The sequence below is a fragment of the Girardinichthys multiradiatus genome, chromosome 18, assembly GCF_021462225.1.
Source record: "Girardinichthys multiradiatus isolate DD_20200921_A chromosome 18, DD_fGirMul_XY1, whole genome shotgun sequence".
Lineage (NCBI taxonomy): Eukaryota > Metazoa > Chordata > Actinopteri > Cyprinodontiformes > Goodeidae > Girardinichthys > Girardinichthys multiradiatus.
Window position 1 is genome coordinate 41,007,958 of NC_061810.1, and position 20,876 is coordinate 41,028,833.

The following is a 20,876-nucleotide window of genomic DNA, read 5'->3' on the forward strand; positions in this document are numbered from 1 at the left end:
GCCAAGAACAAATAAGATATCTAAGGACCTCAGAAAAATACGTTTTTCATCAGGATTAAAAATGTTATGATCGGTCTGACGGATCGTGTGAACAATGTTAGCCCCCCGGAGCAGTTGGGCCAACAAAGATCACCCAAAGAGTAAGACGTGTAATATAATACGAAATCCCAAAGCAACCTGATGTAACTTAGAGGGGTGGTTCCCAAGGTTTTTAGCCTGCAACCCACAAAATTACTCTGACGGAGACTTGCAAACATTACTAATGAGCCAATTAAAGGATATAAAGGTAGCATAACCAAACCCAACATCCTTTTTAATACATTTATAGCTAATCCTTTTATTTTACAACTGTGCTTAAAACATTCTATAAGCAACTAATTCAAATGCTCCTTATTGCTGAAGATCATTTGAAGACCTCTAAAGGTTAAAGGGGTCCCAATCATAATGTTTATAAATTAATAGGCATGAACCAGTGTCAAGGTATATTGAGGTATTTAAACGTTATGTATAGAGTACAGAGTAACAGCACACTGACTGTCCCCCACCTGATGCTGTGCACTGCCCACCAGCTGACTGAAATGGCTGAATGCCTACTACACTTAGACATACACCTCTTTAAGAGTGATTTAAAACTATGCTAGGCACCAAAGAGGTGGTTGACTAGCAGTTCTAACTTTCATGTTAACACTACAAAGCTGTGGTGTTTTTACCTAAAGTTTCCTATCGTGAGATTCTCATATTGGCCCATGCATATGAGTCAATCAGGAGAAAACTAAACAACCGTGTGCAAAGCTCTGCAAGCGGAAAACAACTGTTCTCCAAAAAAAAGCTTTCAACACCTCACAAGGACAAGGTGGAACGTTTGGTGGACAATTTTGTCAACTGATGAAACCAGTTAAGTTTTTTCTTTTAACTTATGTTTGGAGAAGACTTGGTTGACTGTAGTCCTGTTCTTCGCCAAGTTTTTGGTTTAAAAAGCACAGAAATTAGCACATCATACTGCTCTTACAATTTAAAGGCCTTTTGATGACATGCCAAAGAAAAGCTCCAGATTAACCAGAACATTCTCTGGCCCTGTGGAATACAGAGTAACGTGGTGCTGCCCCAACTACCATTGGCAGCAAAGATCAGCCTGGTAAGTAGCTGACTGCATGCTCCACCTCAGCTGACAGACTGACTAATTAATCAACGAATATCAACTTGTTGTACTTGTTACTCTATGAGGACCAGACTGGTAAAAAGGGAGAATGTTCTGCGCAATACGTACTTGAAAACTAGACATACACAATCTATCAAATGTACTATATTTCTTGTTTAATGCATTAGAAAATATTGGGAGAGCCTTAAGATGTTGGGGTAGAAAGTAATTAAAACAACCCAACTATGTTTTCTCATTGCCAAAACAGCAGCTGTAGCCAAATGCATGTTTTTCAATAAAAACATGTTGGGATGGAAATAAATTGTATTTTTTCTATATCTATAATAAACCCCAAAGCAGGAAGACATTAACACTGTTTAGTTAGGTATTTGTTTGTTTATTGCAAGTTATATCATCATGGAGATTATCACCAATCAAATTGTATATTAAATGTTTTCTTGATAATCTGCAGCTCTATTGAAAACTAATACTAAATGTAGCCTCTGCTTATTCTATATATTTTCTTAAATGGCCTGTACTTGTATGATGCTTTAGTTTCTTAAGTCTGTATATCAGTATCAGAACAATTAATAAATGTTATAGATAACATTATTACAGCTGTAAAAATCAGTGTTACAATATCTCAGTTGCAGCGGGAATAATTGTTGCTTTTCTGTTTTAAATAAAAGCAATTAGATCATTTTATATTTTATATTGGGGATGCAAGGTGGCGCAGTTGGTAGCACTGTTGCCTTGCAGCAAGAAGGTCTTGGGTTCCACTCCCGGGCCCGTAAACCCTTGGAGATAGGCACCTGCGACCCAGTACGAAAGAAGCACTTATGGAAAATGGATGGACGAATTATTGTAGTGTGAAAATCTCACACCAACACTAACCAATTCTTGACTAATACTGGCTGTTGTACAAAACATTACTAATAATCCAATTAAAAATGGCGACAAAGTCTTGATAACTTTTGCAATTTTTTATAATCTCTTGTAATTAAAGAACAAACTATGCTATAAATATGTTAACATTTGGGTCCAGCGCCCAGCTTTGAGAACCACAGCTCAAACATCTGAGCACTGAGTCTCATTATATTGACCTCCTCTACAACTCTTTGTAGAAGAGGTGTTCTGCTCATTAATCTCAGTGGGAAAACTCTGTGTCTTCAAGCAGACTGTGCAGTTGCGTAGTTTACAGCTGCTGAACCCTGTGGGACAGAAACACTTGACATTTCTCTTCACCCCAATGTTGTGTCTGCACTAACTTTTCCCTGCATGGCGTCCTCTTTTCCTGTGGTCTCACCCTGACGTTTTGACCTCTGCCAGCTCTGCCTCCACCCCTCAGTGTGAGGCAGACCGTCAGTGACATCAACTTTAATCTTTAACTTCTCGAAACCACATCTCTCCATATGGAGACGATTACCTCACTGCTCTGCAGCCATGAGAGACTGCAAACATATTTCAACTCACTTTAACCAAACAGCTGATTACTTCTTCACACTCCTGCACCACTTTGGTCTCAACGGAACCATAATCTCTTGCATTACATACAGCATTCATCTTTATTCACAATTATATCCAGAGGTAAGAAATAATAATTTCCAAAGGCTTTGTAATAATCTCTGTGTTTATTTCATTTGTTTCAAAATGTGTTTTTATTTTGATAAATCATTTCCATCCAAAGGCAACAGTGAATAATCCTGCAAAACGGAACAAGGTGTGGTATTTATGAGCAATAAGCAAAAGTTGCTTTTTGAGCTAACTGTTGATGTTGGGCGAACTCGAAGAGGCTTGTGGTTTTCAATGAAATTTGAATTTATTGCACAGCCCCACCAAGCTGATGTCTGTACCTAACAATTTTAAGAGAAATTGTTCATATAAGCGTGCCTTTTAAATTACTTCAGCCGGCGTAGGCTTTTTACAAGCCTCAGTGATATTTAAAACATATTATATGAATCTCCTGCCACAGCTCCTACTGTTTTTTTCTCCCGCTGACCATTGTGGCTCGACCGGTTTAGGGTCTTTTTCTCGAGCCCAGCGTCTGCGGTCTGTGGCATCCAGGACCAGAGCGCTCCACTGCTGAGAAACTAGCCCCTTTACAAGCTGCCCGACCGAGCTTTTTTAATTCATTCCTATAGCTGTAATGGCCATGGTGATATTTGGGAAGCAGGCAAAAAACGGACTCACTGCTGTAAAAGGCTAAAATGCGTTTATGTGCGCACATAACGAAAGGAAGGCCCAAAAAAGAAAAACATTGTGGTACCAACTTTTCTTCCAGAGGACAGGTTTCCTTTAAACTGTAGTTTTTTTGCAGTCCCTGTTCCTGAAAGTAATCAGATACAGACTTTCTGTCTTAATTCAACCCCACTTTTAAGAGGCCGACTGGTTCACAGTACAGTGGTGTGATTAGCGAGCTAACCAGATACACACCACCTCACATGAAAAGGGCAGTGATGTGGGTAAAGCTGCCTGCTGCTGCTAAAAGCACACAGATGTGTTCAGACAAACATGTGGTCCTTGAGAAAATTAGTCTCTGATAACTCTGTTCCCAGAGACTGACTTTTAAGGAGAAAACACTCACCTTCACGACACTCCAGCCCCACAAACCCAGGACAGCACCTCCACTCCAGAGCGGTGATTTGCTTGTAAGTAATCTTAAACGATGGCTTGATAACAGTTCTGTAACTGCACAGAATAAAACAACCACAGATTGCACAAACTTTATCAAAGCAGTAAATAAGCCAATCAGATTTTATTTGGCACAAAGGATTAGAGGAACACAAATTAGAACAGGATGAAAAGAAAAAACACAAGCAAAGGTCCAAACTAATTAGATATATTCATGTTGAGGGTAATACATAAAGTCGGTATCCAGCAAACACTAACCCTACCAGAACCCCGGGGGAAGACTCCCTAAAGGTTCTCTTAAGGTACGTTTCAACAATGACAGGGTGATGATTTGGAAAGTATGAGGGAACGCTGACACTTTCTGGAGATGAAAATTGTGAAACCTTTAGAGGACCTTCAGGAAACAACTCCCACAAGCAGTGAAGAATGGTTCTCTGAAAGCTACGAGGTCCCTTCAGGGAATGTTTCCTGAGGGTTAGGCTAGGGATTTTATAGCCTTTAGAGAACCTTTAGGAAATATTTCTGGAATATTATGAAGGTTAGTTTCAGTATATATAGGAACTATTAGGGAAGGGAATGTTCTACCAATGTTAACCCTGGAGGATTTGCACACAGAAAACGGTTCTCTGAAGGTTAACTGTTTTGTGAACATTTGGGGAACCTTTCCTAAAGGTTTGCTCAATGTCGTCTCCAATCTTCACGGTGTAACCTCCAGGGAACACTTACTGAGGTTTCTCTGACAGTCATGGTGTGCACACATTTTAGGGAATGCTTCCTGAAGGTTCTCACAAGGTTAATTTTGACATTGGGATTGTACGATTTTTGCAAGTAACAAGGAATGTTCTATAGAGGTTCCTTGGGTGTTGTCTACAATTTCACAGTGTGTCCTTTAGAGAACCTTGAGGAGACATTCTGATCAGGTTTTCTGATGGACACACAGGGTATAACCTTCAGAGAACACTTGTCCAAATGGCATACACTGTGAAACATTTGGAGAATATTTCCTGAATGTTCTCTGAAGGTTACAAATTACCTTACGAGGGTGTCTCCTGAGGGTTGCAGATTTGTTGTCATTAAAGAACATTCAGGGAACATTTCTTGAAGATTCTCTGAAGGTCAGTTTAAACATTCGTAGTGCACTGGAGATAGTGGGAGCAATCAAGGAATGTTTTGTAAAGAAGTCCCTCACTGGAGGTTCCTTGACAACTATGTGCAACGTTCATGTTGTAATCTTCGGAGAACCTTCAGGAAACACAACGTAAAGATTTTCTGAAGGTTTTCTACAACATTTACAGTGTAACCTTTAGAGAATCACCTGAAAACATTCCTACACATTGTTTGGAGAATAATTTCAACATTGATAATGGGATCAGGAAACATTCTCCATGTTCCCTGGAGCTCATCTACAACTTTCACAATGTTTAGAGAACCTTCAGGGAACACTGTTGGAGGTCCGCTGCATATTATCTAGATCTTTTACAATGTAAACTTTGGAGAACGTTCAGGAAAGGTACAATAAAGGTCCTCTTAGGGTTTTCTACAACCTTTAGAGTGGAACCTTTAGAAAACCTTGAGGCATTGTTCACCAACAATTTCCTGAAGACCGTCTACAACTTTTAACTATGTAACCAAAAGAACCTTTTAGGAACATTCATTAAATATTCTCTGAAGGATAGTTCCAACAATCACAATGTGCCGACTAGGTACTCAGGGAATGTTCTCCAGGTTTCTTACAACATATCGACCTTGAGGGATTATTCCCTAAGGTTCCCTGACTGTGATCTACAACTTTTACAAAATAACTATTAGAAAACCATCTGGCAACACTTAAATGTACCCTAGTTATCAACATCTTTCACAATGTAACATTTGGAAAACATTCAAGAAATGTACCTTAAATGTTATCTGAAGATTCTAAAACTTTTACAATGTAACCTCTAGAGAACCTTTGGAGAACATCCCTCCAAAGTTCCCTTTGATATTTATTTACATTGTACTATTTTTTAACATCTTCAGTTTTACTCATTTCAACTTATAACTGCAAAGTTAGCTGCACCTGTTAGCAAATGCTCTTGTAATACTGGCTAAAGGTCACCTGAAAACTAGAAGGAATCTGAACGTTTAGCTGTGAGGAGCAAAATACCCGTAAGTTCAACATCCATGGAACTGTTCCCAGATGTTTTTGTTGTCCCTAAAATAAACAAGGAAAACTTTACCTTTCATAATTAATCCGAGAACATTCACTGAAGATCACTTGCCAGTGTTCGACCAATCTTGATGAAATGCTCACAGAATGTTTTCAGAAGGTTCTTTTGTCAGCTGGATATTGTCATTTTGTACATCATACTTGTAACATGCTGTTGTTGAGAAGCTAAATAATATTTTTTGTGGAAAACCTTGTAAAAATAAATACACAAATAACTTTTAAAAGAGCATTTCTACCCTATTTGTCAAAATATTTAAAAGGAGAAACACCTTTTTGCAATGCAGAGCCTTTTAAATCTAAATACGCCCCTGCTTCATGATTTGTTTTTAATTAAACCAGCCCTGGCCATCTCTACCAATAGAAGGAGCTGTTTGGAGAAGGGGACTTGGGTATCTTTGTGAACTCTACCTGATGGCTTTGTTGCATGGTCCAGGCCACCGACAGGCCTGCATCACCCTCTGCACTGAGGTTTCAGTCCCATTGTGCACTTTACAGGGCACTGTCCTGGAAACCGTGTACTGACACCAGTTCCTAAAATGTAAAGCAAAACAGATGCAATCTTACTGATAACAGCTGAAAAACTTACAGCAATGGAAAAGATGCCGCGATGCGCGTAAAATGCAGCCATCTCTCCGGTGTGCGCGCACCTAAGTGAGGACCCGGGTCCCGGTGGACCCGCACCGGAGCTCTGTTCGGAGTGGAGGCGCTGCCGCTGCAGGGTGATCCCTGGAAAGCGATAAACAAACCCGGTTCCCAGCGAGGGATGCAGCAAACCTATCCACACGCATAGTGCGTAGAGGTAACACAGAGCCATCTTCCCCCGTTTTAAATTGTTCCCGGCGGGGATATCCCAGTAATACAGATGGGTTTTTGAGTAAATCCCGTTACAGTTACTGAACTAGAAACAGGAATCCCTACAGAAGTCCCGCTGTAACCATCAGAAGGAGTTTTCCATCTCCCAATGAAAAACAAGCTTGTCCCCTTCAAGAGACCGGCGTAAATGGCACACAACCTCTTCCTATAGAATAACTGGGCTCTCTGATGTTTGACATGGTGCCGAGAAGCGAGGAGTCAAATATCCAGAGAGCGAATAAAAAAGCGCGCCGTCTGTGAGGCTGGAGACGTGCGTCAAAGCGCATCTGGTCTCCATTGAAAACCAAAAACTCCCAAGGCTGATACTGAATAATTCTGAGAAAAGACATTTAAGAGTAGCACATTTAGTTCATTTTGCCTTAATTATTATATATTACCTGGCATGGATATGCAGCACGATAATACTGGACGAAAACGATATTCCCATCTTCACTTGTTATCTAAAATCTTTTTTGGATCGTTTTCGTCCAGTTTCACAATTTAGCCAAATCTGCTAATAAAGTATTGATATATTTTTCAAACTGTTCAGATAATTTTTTATTAGGAAAAATAATTTCAACTTTCAGCAATCAGCCTGCCACCCACTGGTCAGTCAGTGTTGGTGCACCAGATTTTTCAAAAGATGCCCAAATTCACGTCATAATGTTACGTTTTTATGCTTTTTAAAGTTCGAAACTGATACATTTATTGGACAAGTGATAATTAATTACGCATAACTTTCAGAATTGCAGCCATCATGGTTATGTTTGTTCCTTACCTAAATAAATGTTATGTTGTAAGAGTTCAGCTAACACATTTGGTCACATTTAAGTAAAATATCTTTAATATGATAATATTAAGGAGCTGTAAAGCAAGACAAAATGCACCATTTATTTTATATTAAAAACCTTAAAAAAGGCATAATTTTCTGGTTTTCCACTTTTCATTTAAAAAATATACTCAGACGACCCTTTTCATAATTTGCAATTGAATTATTTCTAACAGTCACATAAGAAAAAGGTGGTAATATGACGCTTTTATTACACTCTGAAAATCTAGATGTTTCAAGAAAGAGGAAGAAGTTGAGAGTGAAGGTCGAGGATCAAATTCTGATTAACGTTTTCCCTCGGAAATTCTTGGGTTTATTTCAAAAGCTTTTTTCTGTTCATAAATAAGCTAAAGAACAAATCATCCAACCAGGCATAACATTAACCGCTTGCCTGGTACCATGTTGGGCCCATTTTTGCTGCCAAACCTCCATTAGATCCATGGAGATGAGCTGTGGTATCTGGCAGCGAGATGTTTGCAGCAAGTCCTGTAAGTTGGATGGGGTCCTCCATGGATAGCTGTTTTTTGTCCCACAGATGTCCACTCAGGGAATGCCAATCTGATACCTGGTCTGCAAGAATGCTTGGCTAGGTTGTACGTATCAAAGAAGCATCCAAGTGGATGGCAGGACCAAAGCTTTCAGAGCAGAACCTTGCAAGAAATCATCGACACTGCCTCTCAGTCCTAAGGGCAGAGGTCTGCAACCTGCAGCTCTGGAGCTGCTTCTGACTGTTGAGATCTTTTACTGTGGCTCTTAATAACATTGGCCAGAAATTACATGGGACTGAACTGTGTTTAGAAATATGGAGATAATAAAATAGGGTAATTTTAGCCTTTGTTTGAAGTGTTTTCACTATCTTCAAAAGAATTCCCACAGCAGAATGACACTGATGGTGCAAAAATTGTTCTTTAGCTTATTTTTGTTTATTCCTAAATTCTCCATAAATAAGAAAGCCATTCATTCAATTTCTTACTGTAAAGCTTCATGTTCTTTCAGTTACAAAACCTTCCAAAAAACTGAATAAATGTTCATTTCTTTGCCCCAAAAAAAGCTAACAGAAATATTCAATATACCATGTAGGCCTATTCCCTAAACTTGATAAGAAATCTTTTTTAGAATGAAGGGTCGTGTCTAACGGCTTTGGACAAATTCTAGGAGCAAAGGTAAAAGTAGATCCCTGCCATAACTAACCATTGGGCCTTAATCCTGTTGCCGCTTCAGCTCCGTTCCTTCATTGGCCCGCTTTAAAAAAATACTGACCACTGCATTCATCCTGCTTCTAACAACTCTTTTAGCCTTCAAGATAAAATGTTCAGAGATAATCGGTGTTACTCACTTCGCATGGTCATAATGTTATGCCTGATGATTAGCATACTGGAGGAGACTGCTCTAAGAATATTGTCATTAAATGATGAACAGCTTTCAAGATCTCCACAGCAGTAATTGTTAAAAGCTTGTTTTAAAATATAACTGTGAAAAAATTATGCTAAAAGAATTTAAAATATATCCATTCTATGAGGAGGTGTTTAAGAGGAGTAGAAGATAACTGTTAGGATAAACGCTGTTGAACATGGAGATGGAGGCGAGGAGAAACAGGAAGAGATCAGCAGCTCCACAGCGCCCTCTGGTGTCCCTTCACCCTCCCTACAGGCTCCAGAAGGAGACGTGTCTCATTTCAGATTAGCTTGACCGGATCTCCCACACAGTAACGGACCTGGAGAAAACATGAAGAAAACAGACTCTGAGGTGACAGAGAACCCGTTCGAGCCTTACTATGAATCCCTTCGCCAGCAGATGGAGGAGCAGGACCCTGTGGTTCTGGTCGGAGTTATCGTGGCTCTGGCGGTGGTTGTCATCACCTGCGGTGAGAACTGACTGAACACGTTAGCATGTTAGCTTAGCAGGCTAGCTTTAGCATGTAGCTTAGCTCAGTGAGTGATAACTGTCAGGTAAGTAGAAAGCGGTCCTCTCAGCAACAGTTTGTGTTTAAGTTTTAGTATTTTAAACACCAGGTTTTTAACTGTAAAAGCTTATTATTGTTAAAACAAACACAAACAGTTGTCAGTAGTTTCTGCTCATGAACTAACAAGCGGACGGTTCACTTTCAATATTAATTTTAGTCTTCCTGAAGTACTTTCTAACCAGCAAAACAGTCCGGAGCGCCGTGCTGCTGGTGGGACTGTGTGACTCCGGGAAAACCCTTCTTTTTATCCGAGTGAGTATCGCCGTGGGCCCCTGGCCACGTTGCTTTTAGGTGGATACCGAACCGACGGTGTTTGTGTTTTAAACTGGTCTGCTTTAATGTCCTTGCAGCTGCTGTCAGGGAAGTTCAAACGCACACAGACCTCCATCACAGACAGCAGTGCTCCATACAAAGCTAAAAATGACAGGGTGAGTAACTGGCTGCTGCAGTAACACTTCAACAGTGCTGTGCAAAAGTGTACCGTTGATCTTTTTCACATTTTATGTTACAGCTGCAAACTCGTCTGATATAGCAACACAATGTTGTGCATTTTTGTGGAGTGGAAAGAAAACTATACATGTTTTATTTATACAAATAAAAACAATCTGAAAAGAATGCCCACAGCATGATAGTGACATTACCGTGTCTCACTGTGGGGATGGTGCGTTCAGGGTAATTTAAAGTGCTAGTTTTCCATACAACACATCATATGCCATGTTGGTGTCGTCTGACCCAGAGCAAGTTCTTCCATGCGTGTGTTCCCTACATGGCTTATGGTAAAATGCAATTATGACATCTCATGGCTTTCTTTAAGCAATTACTTTTTGCTTACCACTCTACCATTAAGGCCTGATTTGTAGAACAATTAATAGTTTGGCTGTCGCACGATTACCATCATGTCTGCTCCTCTGATTAATGGTCTCCTTGTCAGTTTCAGGTGGACAGCCATATTTTGGTAGATTTGCAGTTGCGTCTTACTCTTTCCATCTTCAGATAATGGATTGAACAGTGTTCTGTGAGATGTTCAAAATTTGGGATATTGCGATATAACCTAACTCTGCTTTGAACTTCTCCACGCCTTTTTGTTACTACTGTCTGTACTGTTATCTTTGTACGTTGAGCCACAGTTTCCCTTCTTCCTTTCAGGGCAGCACCTGGACCCTGATTGACCTGCCAGGACATGACAGTCTGCGGTCTCAGTACCTGGAGAAGTTCAAGTCTGCAGCCAGGTGAGAACCTCCTGTGTGGTAATGTCTTTTTTTGGTTTTCTCCTCCCTGCTGTTGGGATTATGAAAATGAGTTGAACATTTCTGTGTCTGTAAATATGACGACATTAACAAGATCCCTACACAATCTTGAAAAGTCTGGAAAAAGTATAAAATGTGCCTTTTTTCGTCTCTAGATAAGCATGAAAACAAGAAAACTGAGAATAGGAAGTGTTTGCCTTTCCAGACTTTATTCCCTACTCTGTTTAAATTAAAAGATTAAAAACAATTCTAAATGAAGTGAAACATAAGTGCTTTGCTTAAAACTTTTAATAAAATCGACAACTTTAAATCACCTCTTCATAACTTTAACCTTTGTGAAACTAATTGATTGATATAAATTATTTTAAGAGTCTGCTTCACCGCCTTTTTCCTCTAATCCTTGAACTGGGTTTGGTTTAGATGACAAACACAGCATTGAAACTAGAATCTGTGTTTGGTTTAAGAGAGTCATGTCCAGAATTGACTAGTTTTACAGGTTGTACAGTAGACCTGATTAGAGTTGGCATGGGTGCTTAAACGAAACAAAAAAAAACTGTGAGAAGTGTTCAGCTCTGCCCACTTGGAAGCCAGCTTCAGCACCGGGTTGGCCAAATGATTTGTTCTCAAATGTTGTGAAAAATGTAGAAATTTGAGATGGTAAAAAGTGATTTGACTAACTGGAAAATGCACAGGAACCATGTATTAAATCATTCTTGTTTCCTTTTGTTGATTGGATTAAAACCTGTATTAGAACATTTTCTGTTTTGATGCTAAAAAGGTTTATAAGAGGAATTGTTAAGGTATATAAATAAATTCATTTTAATTAAAAAGCAGCTGCTAGTAGAGTTAGTGGATCCATCCATATCTTTTTATTCAGATCTGTTTTAGTAGTTACATCTTGTTCACCTTTATGCTATTTACCTTTTTTTTTTTAGTTGAATAGAAGTTCAATAAAATGTCTGTAAATGTGTTAAAGTTAAACTCTTTGACGATTTGCCAAACGGACTTTCCACTCAGGTACCACAAAACAAAAATTCAGAATGAAGTACTTAATCCTATTGCAGCCCTCTACCTTATTGGTTGGCCTTTCCAGTTGTTGTTACACCTCCTCTTGCTGTGATATTGTGCTTCCTTTCCTTCGGGATCAAGAAGTAAAATGGATCCACACCTCAGAGTTGGTCATTATAGGACCTTCGGATGTCTCCTTTATCCACAGGAGAAATTAGCATTTTATCCCGGCCAAACAGATAAGTGGGACCAATGAGAGAAACTGGTGCTTGGGCTAAAACGGTAAAAAAAAAAATGGCATGAAGACATTAATGGAAATATGACATTTTCTCAGCTTAACTAGGAATTAAAATTGAGTCAGGTGTAATTAACATCCTGATGGGATCTAAGTGATCAACTCGCCTGTCATCTTCAGGGCTATCGTGTTTGTGGTGGACAGCGGCATCTTCCAGAAGGAGGTCAGAGATGTGGCAGAGTTTCTCTACATGTTGTTGACGGATACGGTGATCTGCAGAAACGCTCCAACGCTGCTGGTGGCGTGCAACAAACAAGGTGACACAAGACCTTTCCCCATCTAAATGAACCACTTACCTACTCTTTGTATCAGGATTTATCCTACAGTATCTGTGATTTGGTAATCTCATTTAATGATCTCTTCTTCTGCATAGACATTACAATGGCAAAATCTGCCAAACTGATTCAGCAGCAGCTGGAAAAGGAACTGTAAGTAATTTTTACTTGGTGTCTTATTACCCTGCTAATACAAATCCATAATGTTTGCAATGACTCCTGGTAGTGCGATCATTGTGTTCACCTTGCCTCAGCCTCACGTCTGTATATAAATTAGCCATGGCCCATGTGATATTCTAAAAGTATAATTTTGGCTAAAAATACCTCAGTGTTGCAATATTTGCACAAAAACATGAGAACAAAAACGTGTAACATAATGTAGTTGTTTTTTTTTTTTAACAGAAATATTTCCAACAGCCAAATATTCTTTTTTGTAATTGATGGAAAATGTTGCAGCTCTCTTTCAGCCAGCTGGCTGGCAGTGCTAAGTAAAAATGGGCAGTGCAGTGTTAGTGCTATTCTTCAAACAGCCATAGAGAACACTTTCTCTGGCCTTCTACAAACATTTGTGAAGCAACGGGTCGCCCTCACTAAGTAACTCACAGTCAACTGTTAAGCGCTGTTATAACAGTGTAGACGTGATTGTGACCAACAGCAACTCAACTAAGAAGTGGCAAGTCGTGTAAAATAGCTGAGCAGGCTAACCAGGTGCGGAGGTACAGAGCACGCGGTGGTCTCCACAACTTTCTGCAGTCATTTGCTACAGATGTAAGCCACATTTATTAGATCATGAAGTTGGGAGTTTCTTGATCCAGTTTAACTGTGCATCAGTACACAAACTAAGGTCTATAAAGACGCAGATGAGCAAGTTTGGTGTTGAGGAACTACACTGTTCTGCACAAAGTCCTGCCCTCATCAATTAGAGGGGCGACTTCTAGCCAGAGCTTTTTGTCTGACCTCAAGAATGTCCACCTGAAAGAATGGTCAAATACTCCCATCAACACACACCAAACCTTTTGGAAAGCCTTCCCAGAAAAGCTGAAGCAGCCACTGCTGCTAAGGGTGGGCCAACTTCATATTAAACCCTATGGATTAAGAATGGGTTGTTCCTCAAGTCTGTATGTGTGTGAAGGATGATACTTTTTGCAATATTATGGATTTTACTTGAAAAGGGTAACTGGTCCATGCCTATTAGAGACAGTACATTTCTAGGCTGGGTTTTACAACCTGGGAATGAATGGTGAGTCCTCCACTTAAAACTCAAACTAAGCAGACATTCTATTAATAAATCATTTTGTTTTGCAACAGGAACACCTTGAGAGTGACTCGCTCAGCAGCTCTGAGCGCTCAGGATGGCTCTGTGGGCGGCAGTGTTTATCTGGGGAAAAAAGGTAAGGATTTCGACTTCAGCCAGCTGCCCATGAAGGTGAAGTTCCTGGAGTGCAGCGCCCGCGGCAGTAAGGGAGAAGATGGGGACGCTGACGTTGAGAGCCTGGAAAAGAGCCTGGCTAAACTGTAAGAGCTGCAGCTCAACTAACTGGATGAGCAGTTCTGCCTTAAGAGGTACAAACCTTGGACCGGAACGTCTGCCATCCCCTCAATAATCAGAGGAGGGGTGACATATACTTCTCTGGGTCTGTGCAACCTCAGTTTCTCAACTCCATTTAAACATCTGTGCACCACAAGAGAGATTTTCAAACATGGAAATCATTCAGACTCACAAGCTTAACGGATGAATGGATAATTGTGGACGTTATGGTTCCTCTGATCTGGCTTGTTTGGTGCAAAGTTTTGTTTAGCTTCTTTGTGAAATTTGTAAGAAAAGACTTTGCTGTTGTTTGACTGCAGTTGTTAAACATAAAAGTGAATTATCTAAAGTTTGAGCTGTAAACTGCCTCGTAAAAATAGACGGGTGTGCATAGCATTTCTTCGTTAACTTGGACGGTTTGCCGTGTTCCTTTCTTTCCTTGTCCTTAGTTTCAGTTTGAAATGTTTTGTCGTTTGAAGAAGAAACAGCTCAGTTGTTTGAAATCATTGTTTGAATATTCTGCATTTAATGTATGCTTTTACTGTACTTTTGTCTTAGTGAATCAAACTTGTTTAAACAGAAAAGTTCAGTTTGTGTGGTTTTGTAAATCAGGAAGGAAGGATGGTCCAATAAAATGTTCAGATACACACACAGTGTCATACTGCATATCACATGTCAGAAGCCTTAAAATAAATAAGTCTCTTATTGCTGCAGCAGCCTCATCTCTCACTGAAAATGTCATAATCCAATCAGTGAAGCAACGATTGTTCGAATAAACTGAAGCATTTCTGTAATTTAGTCTTTTTAAAGTTTAGTGCCTAAAACTGCTCACTAAGCCACAACTCCTGTGTCCCTGGAGTATTAATAGAACATCTGTCTTAATCACTCTTCTATCTACGTGTCCATATTGACAGTGGAAGCAATTAAGTCATAAAAAGTTTTTTTTTTTAACCATTATCAGATACCAAACTTATTTTCACCTCACAGCTGCAAATAAGGTGGAACTGAAGCATTTTTGTAATTTATAACTTAATCAGATTGTAAGTTGTTTTTTAAGACTTTTTCTGGCACTACAACAACCTGAGGAAGGCCTATTACACTTAACCACTTTTCAAAATGGGAAAGATGAGGGCACATTATTCAAAGAAGCCAAATTTGCATTGATCTCTGAAAGTTACAGTCGAGGCAATAATTAGCTTAAAACTGAAAATGAGAAAAAGGCTGGGTATCTGCAAATACATGCAGTTCACTTAACTCTGCTGGGACTTTAGCAGAAACCATGTTGTCAGATGAGGCTAAAATTAAGCCTTTCAACAACAAATACTCCGTTGGGTCTGGCATCAAACAAACCACTTCATACCCATTGTTAGGCATGGTGGAAGACCTGTGATGCTGCGACCAAACGAAGGAGATGAGAACATTGTTAAAAGTGGCATCATGAAGTCTGGAGACCCGAAAACTGAAAGAAAACGAGTCATCACTGGGTCGTTCAACGGGATCCAAATGATCCAAAACAAAATATTGTGAAAAAGTTACATTTATGTTGTTACTCATTCCAGAAAGTGAAACTCATTACATACAATCTTTACACATAGTGTAAAATATTTCAAGTCTTTGTTTCTTGTAATTTTGATCATTACAGCTTCCAGATAATAAAAACCCAAAATTCAGTGTCTCACAAAATTTGAAAGTTGTGAAAAGTTTAAATATTGAAATCTCATGGTGTCACATCCTTATCAGCCAATTAACTCGGGTTTCCTGAGCCTTTAAATGATATTTCAGTCGGGGTCAGAAGGCTACACAATCATGGGGAAGACCGCTGACACCCTCCAAGAGGGTAAGCCACGAAAGGTCACCGCTAAAGAAGCAGGCTGAGTTCCTCTGTATCCAAGCATATTTATAGAAAGTTAAGTGGAAGAAAAAAGGTCCACTAGCAACAAGGATAACTACAGCCTTTAGAGGATTGTCAGCCAAAATCCATTTAAGAATTTGGGGGAGCTTCAAAAGAAGTGGACTGAGGCTGGAGTTGGTGCATTAAGAGCCACTACACACAGAACCAGAGACAACATCAGAAGCTGGACCGTTGCTCAGTGGTTCAAAGTCCTCTTCTCAAACGAAAGTAAAGTTTACATTTCATTTGAAAGTCAAGGTGCCAAATTCTGGAGGAAGAGTGGAGAGGCACAGAATCCACATTGCTTAAGTTCAGTGTGACGTTTCCACAGTCAGTGATGATCTGGGGTTAAAGCCTGGATTTTTTCTAAACCTTTAAATGTAAGATTATGCTAAGGTAAATGAATCTGAATTTATCTTAAGGCCTTTTACCAGGGGGTGCAATATATGTATAGGGTAAAATATCTAGCAATTAAATCATTAATAATATGAAAACAAAGGAAATAATGCCAGTTTGCTATGTTTGCCAACAAATTGCTGCTTTGCATTAAGTTTTAAAATAAACCTATTATTGCCTGGGGCAGAGGTCATGTGGAAAACTGTGAAACATTTCAGATATGTAGCTGCGTAATGTCCCTGTTTTCAAAATGTCATCTGGAGCAGCTTTCTTTTTCTGCCTTCATTCTAACATCTGGTGTTAGTCGACATGTTTTATTTCACCGTGTAAAAGAGCTGCAGACAAACCCCCTTAATGCATATTTCTGAAGTCAGATGTGGTTGTTTTACAGTTATTAAAACCATTACAGACATTTATGTCAAAGTTTATTTCAAAGAGTGACAGAAGCCCACACACATGCAGAAAAGTACAGCGCATATAGTTAAACACTATCTGAAGACATCAAAATGTTGGGGTTTTTAATATCCGCGGTTTTAATGAAGTCGAGCCAAACAGTCCTCATCTGAAACAAATAAAGCTCTCTGGGGTCAAACAAAAAATTGGAAAATAAAACATGAATCTAAAGCTGAGACAAAGGGTAGACGGTCAGATTGGTGCTTTGATCTGCAACTATTATGCTCGGTTCTCCTTTCAGCAAAGCAGGGCACAGCCCGTTCACTTTGTCCCCGTGACTGATGCTCATTTTGGGTCCAGACTTCTCCTCCTCCATCGACTCCTCCTGCTCCTTTGCAGCTGCTTCATCGTCGTCCTCTTCAGCCTCCTCCCTCTCTGCCTTCTTCTTTGATTTATCCTGAGCCTGCTCTCTTCTCCTGCCGCTGCTCTTACCTTTCCGGCGCTGAGATGCTGTCGCTTGCGTCTTTCCTGTTTTTCCCTCTGGAGCTACCACCGGGTGCTTACCGAGGTCCCAAAGGGCCACCTGGCCGTCGTTCCCGCCTGTGACCATCCAGTAAGGGTGGGAGAAGAAACTAATGAAATGGACCTGTGAGGCTCCCTGAGTGTGTGCCTTTATGGCTCCATGCTGTTCCAGTTTAGAGCCGCTGCCAATCCGCATCAGATGGACCCGGCCATCCTCTGCAGCGCAGCCCAAAATGTTTCCGCAGCTCGACACAGAAACACAGTGAGCCAGAGGAGGGTTGAAAAGCTGACCTGGGCGCTGCTGATGGGCGTCCTCTTCTTCTGCCATGTCCTGGAGGTTGAGGGTCCACAGTGGGCGGGTCTTCTGAAGACCCCACAGAATCACCTTGAACGGCAAAGTAAAGAGATATTGCAATACAAAGCTACGGTTCTATATTAGACAACATGCAGAGCGTTGTAAAAGTATCTATACATTACAACCACATCTAGACCAACACAAAGTAGAGCTTTATTAATGAGGTGGAAGAAAAATGCAGCAGATCAAGGAGCAAGTTGAGAACTTTAAAGCAGTGTGGGGTTATAAAACAATATGATAATCTCTCCTGATTATATGAAGCACTGTTCAATCCATCAACAGTAAACAGAAAGCCTTGTTTCAACTCTGGAGGAGCTGCAGAGTTGTCTGAAGTCCATCTTGAACTTTGCTACATGGTGGTGGCAGCAGGAGGCTGTGGAAATATTGGGTCAGAGTTGATGAGGGGTTGTAGATACAGGACAAGACCTGAAAATTGAACGTTTCCAGATGCTTTTCGTCCTGCCTGACTGAGCTTTAGCCATTTTGTAAAAAACAATCTCAGTCTCTAGATCTGCAGAGACATACACCCAAAAAACCTGCAGTTGTAATTACAGCAAATGGCGGTTCTAGAGTATTGACTGTTGGTGTCTGAATACAATTGCATGAAACTGTTTAGTGATAGTTTTTAAAAAAAAAGCTTTGAACACCTTGTATCATTTTTCTTCCACTTTGCAATAATGTGCTACTTTGGTCTATCCCATAAAATTCCAATAAAATACATTAAAGCGGGTGGTTGTAACATGATAAAATGTGAAAAGTTCAAATGAGTACTTGTGCGAGACACTGTAGATAAACATTCAGACTCCTAAATCTTGTTCCTTTACCTGCATGTCCAGTCCGACAGAAACGAGGTTATTGGGTCTGTGCGGTCGGAAAGCCACAGACGAACAGATGTTGGTGTGTCTGCGGAGACTCCGGCAAACTCTCCCCCCTGGAATCTCAAGTATCCTCACCGCCCCGGAGTCATCCGCCACAGCCACGGCTGAACCAGTCTCATTCAGAGCTAAAGCATTAATCTCCTCCTCTCCTGCACCCTGAAAATTCTCCACCGGGCCTTTCAGGTTCCTAGGGTCCAACACGCTCACCGTGTCTCCATGCGACACATAAAGGCGGGCACAATCTGCAGGTGAAAACGCTGCACTGGTAATGTCCTCCTGTCCAGGGAGAACGAGACGGCCGACGATGGCTCCCTCTTGAGTCCACAATGTCACCTCTCCACACTCAGCACCGGACGCAATCAGACCCTCCGGGCCTGGAGATCCACCAACACAAAGAAGGGTAGAGGAGTGGCCCTCAGGCCACAGGCTGCCCATGCTGACCACAAGATAGGTGGGGTAACATGAAGAGAAACATGGGTCAGTAGCAGTCATTAGTTTTAACATTGCATGTTACATTCAGATTATAAAAAGTCTGGTTACTCTGTGATATAAAAACATGACCTTAATAAATACTTCAAGCATAACAGGAAGTAATAAAAAAGGCACAGGATGTCAGAAAAACCAGCTGGTAATAACTTATCATTACCATCACAAGACAAGAGCTCAGTGCCAGAGCACAATCAAGTCAAAATAAATGTTCAAAATAGTTCGGCTCTGATTTCTACTTTTTAAATTAAATGAGCGAGTAAAACTTTAGCAGGGCTGATTCGCTATATTTTCTTTGTGTTTTTCATTTTTATCCCTCAATATGTAGAATAACTATAGAATTTCATGCTGCACCTATATAGCTACTATGATGTCGCTTCAATGTCTTAAAGTTCACTAAATATCCCTGTTTATAGCAATAACCTGTGTAAGTATACTTCACACAAACGAAAGGATTACTGGGATGAGCAACAGATAAAATGTTAATAATACCCAACAGCAATCAAAAATAATGTAAAAAAAAAACATGGTGCAAAAACATAACAAAACAAAATAGGATTCAAGACAACCTGATGGTTTTATTAAATACAATTTTACTCACTCACTTTGGATTGAATTTAACTGTATGATTTTATTACTTTGGCATAAATGGGTTTGAACTGGATTTTACATCATTAGAAATTAATTAGACCGGTTTGTCTGGTAAAGTGAAATTTTGGTAAACTGAATTCAAGCATAAATTTAAATACAAAACTAAAATACATTATATACGAAAATATTAAGCATGAAGCACAATAAATACATAAAAATAAATATATAAAGTTTCAAACAGCAGCAAGTGATATGCCCATTTCCATGAATTACATTTTAAAATATTTTACACAACAGAATATTTTATGCAAATGTATTCACTTAAATTAATTTGATTTGATTTAAGCAACCCTCATGTTATCAAATTAAAAATAATTATATTATTTGCACTGAAGCACTGATTATTTACAATCTTTAGGTTGTTAATCACTTAAGACATTATGGTAACGTCTATTTTCAGTTTACAATGGTTTTATTAACACGGCCATAGCAGTAAAGACCCTTCACTCTAATAATATGAAAACAGCAAGAACATTACATTATTATTATTATCATTGTATTTGTTCATCTGCTAGAACAGAAATGCCCTGACCGGGTGTTGACTGGAACTCTCCACTTCTTCCATATTACAGTTTGAAGGAACGACCGTGGTTTTTGGGGCAATGCTCAGTTTAACAGAAAGCATCAAGAGTCAAACCGAACTGCTTTAGCTCTGCGGCTAACTCGTTAGCCTCGACGCTAACATGCTAAGTTTTGCTCAGTTGACTTGATGGCAGCGGTGAAAAACAAGCACGTAAATGTCGTAGTTAACAGTAGCTCACTTAAACATTGTGGCATTAGTATGAATTTCACTAACGTGAGACGTTTTACTACCTTAACGAGGAGAAGTCACAACTTTAGCATGCTACCATGTGAGGGGGGGGGCTGAGTTGCTCAATGGTGACGTCACTGATAGCTTAGAAATTGATGCCCCGAGTTTAGACTGCCAGGCGTTAATGCGGAAGCGCTCATTTATTTAATAATATATCATTTAAAACACAAAACCCTGCTCTAATTCTAACCTATATGCACATAGCCAACAACATACTACAACAATATTTAACTGAACAACGCTGTTATATTTACTTGTTTGACTTAAGTTGTACCTTTCAGAATATTTCAAGCCGATTTTTTTGAGTCTTTTTAATTAAAATAAAACATCTTCAACGTCTATAATTGAACTCCTTTTAGATTATGAGAACGAATGCGTGTGCTATAGATCAACTGGCATCAATCCAAAATGCCTTAAAGGAAACACGTGAAATAAAACTTTTAAGCTTTCTTTAAAATGCTCACATACAACAGTATTTGCAAAATGTGTAGTACTGTGTATAAGTGTTGGGTAATGTGGAG

The 20,876-nt window shown here is 39.7% G+C and overlaps 3 protein-coding genes across 5 annotated transcripts in view; 1 reads left to right on the forward strand and 2 right to left on the reverse strand.

Moving 5' to 3' along the window:
* Positions 1–7,039, reverse strand: part of LOC124883660 (collagen alpha-1(XXVI) chain) — a 31,745-nt gene extending 24,706 nt beyond the window's left edge. The window contains exons 1-3 of one of the 2 annotated variants that reach the window (XM_047390851.1): positions 6,623–7,039; positions 6,384–6,506; positions 3,723–3,826 (exon numbers count right to left, since the gene is read on the reverse strand). In XM_047390851.1, coding sequence (XP_047246807.1) covers positions 3,723–3,826; positions 6,384–6,506; positions 6,623–6,789 — 394 coding nt within the window. In that variant the 5' untranslated portion in view covers positions 6,790–7,039. The remainder of the gene's footprint in view (positions 1–3,722; positions 3,827–6,383; positions 6,507–6,622) is intronic. The other variant, XM_047390850.1, reaches the window with a different exon arrangement.
* Positions 7,040–9,271: 2,232 nt separating this feature from the next.
* On the forward strand, positions 9,272–14,685 carry srprb (SRP receptor subunit beta). The gene is made up of 7 exons (XM_047392093.1): positions 9,272–9,520; positions 9,777–9,871; positions 9,970–10,047; positions 10,766–10,848; positions 12,290–12,426; positions 12,543–12,597; positions 13,753–14,685. The coding sequence occupies exons 1-7, from the start codon at positions 9,382–9,384 to the stop codon at positions 13,961–13,963; spliced, it is 798 nt and encodes a 265-aa protein (XP_047248049.1). The 5' UTR covers positions 9,272–9,381; the 3' UTR covers positions 13,964–14,685.
* A 1,982-nt stretch (positions 14,686–16,667) lies between these two features.
* Positions 16,668–20,428, reverse strand: wdr53 (WD repeat domain 53). Of its 2 annotated transcripts, none has more exons than XM_047392092.1 (3): positions 20,358–20,428; positions 18,354–18,843; positions 16,668–17,559 (listed from the first exon to the last, which is right to left on the reverse strand). In XM_047392092.1, the coding sequence occupies exons 2-3, from the start codon at positions 18,840–18,842 to the stop codon at positions 16,879–16,881; spliced, it is 1,170 nt and encodes a 389-aa protein (XP_047248048.1). In that variant the 5' UTR covers position 18,843; positions 20,358–20,428; the 3' UTR covers positions 16,668–16,878. The 2 variants fall into 2 exon arrangements, with proteins under 2 accessions (XP_047248048.1, XP_047248047.1); XM_047392091.1 differs by lacking the exon at positions 20,358–20,428 and adding an exon at positions 20,077–20,337.
* Positions 20,429–20,876: the final 448 nt, after the last annotated feature.

Coding starts and splice junctions, on each gene's coding strand:
- srprb (XM_047392093.1), top strand. CDS start 9,382: ATGAAGAAAACAGACTCTGAGGTGACAGAGAACCCGTTCGAGCCTTAC. Junction 10,048..10,765: donor ACAAAGCTAAAAATGACAGG/GTGAGTAACTGG, acceptor TCTTCCTTTCAG/GGCAGCACCTGGACCCTGAT. Junction 10,849..12,289: donor AAGTTCAAGTCTGCAGCCAG/GTGAGAACCTCC, acceptor TGTCATCTTCAG/GGCTATCGTGTTTGTGGTGG.
- wdr53 (XM_047392092.1), bottom strand. CDS start 18,842: ATGGGCAGCCTGTGGCCTGAGGGCCACTCCTCTACCCTTCTTTGTGTT. Junction 17,560..18,353: donor CTGTCGGACTGGACATGCAG/GTAAAGGAACAA, acceptor TTGCCGTTCAAG/GTGATTCTGTGGGGTCTTCA.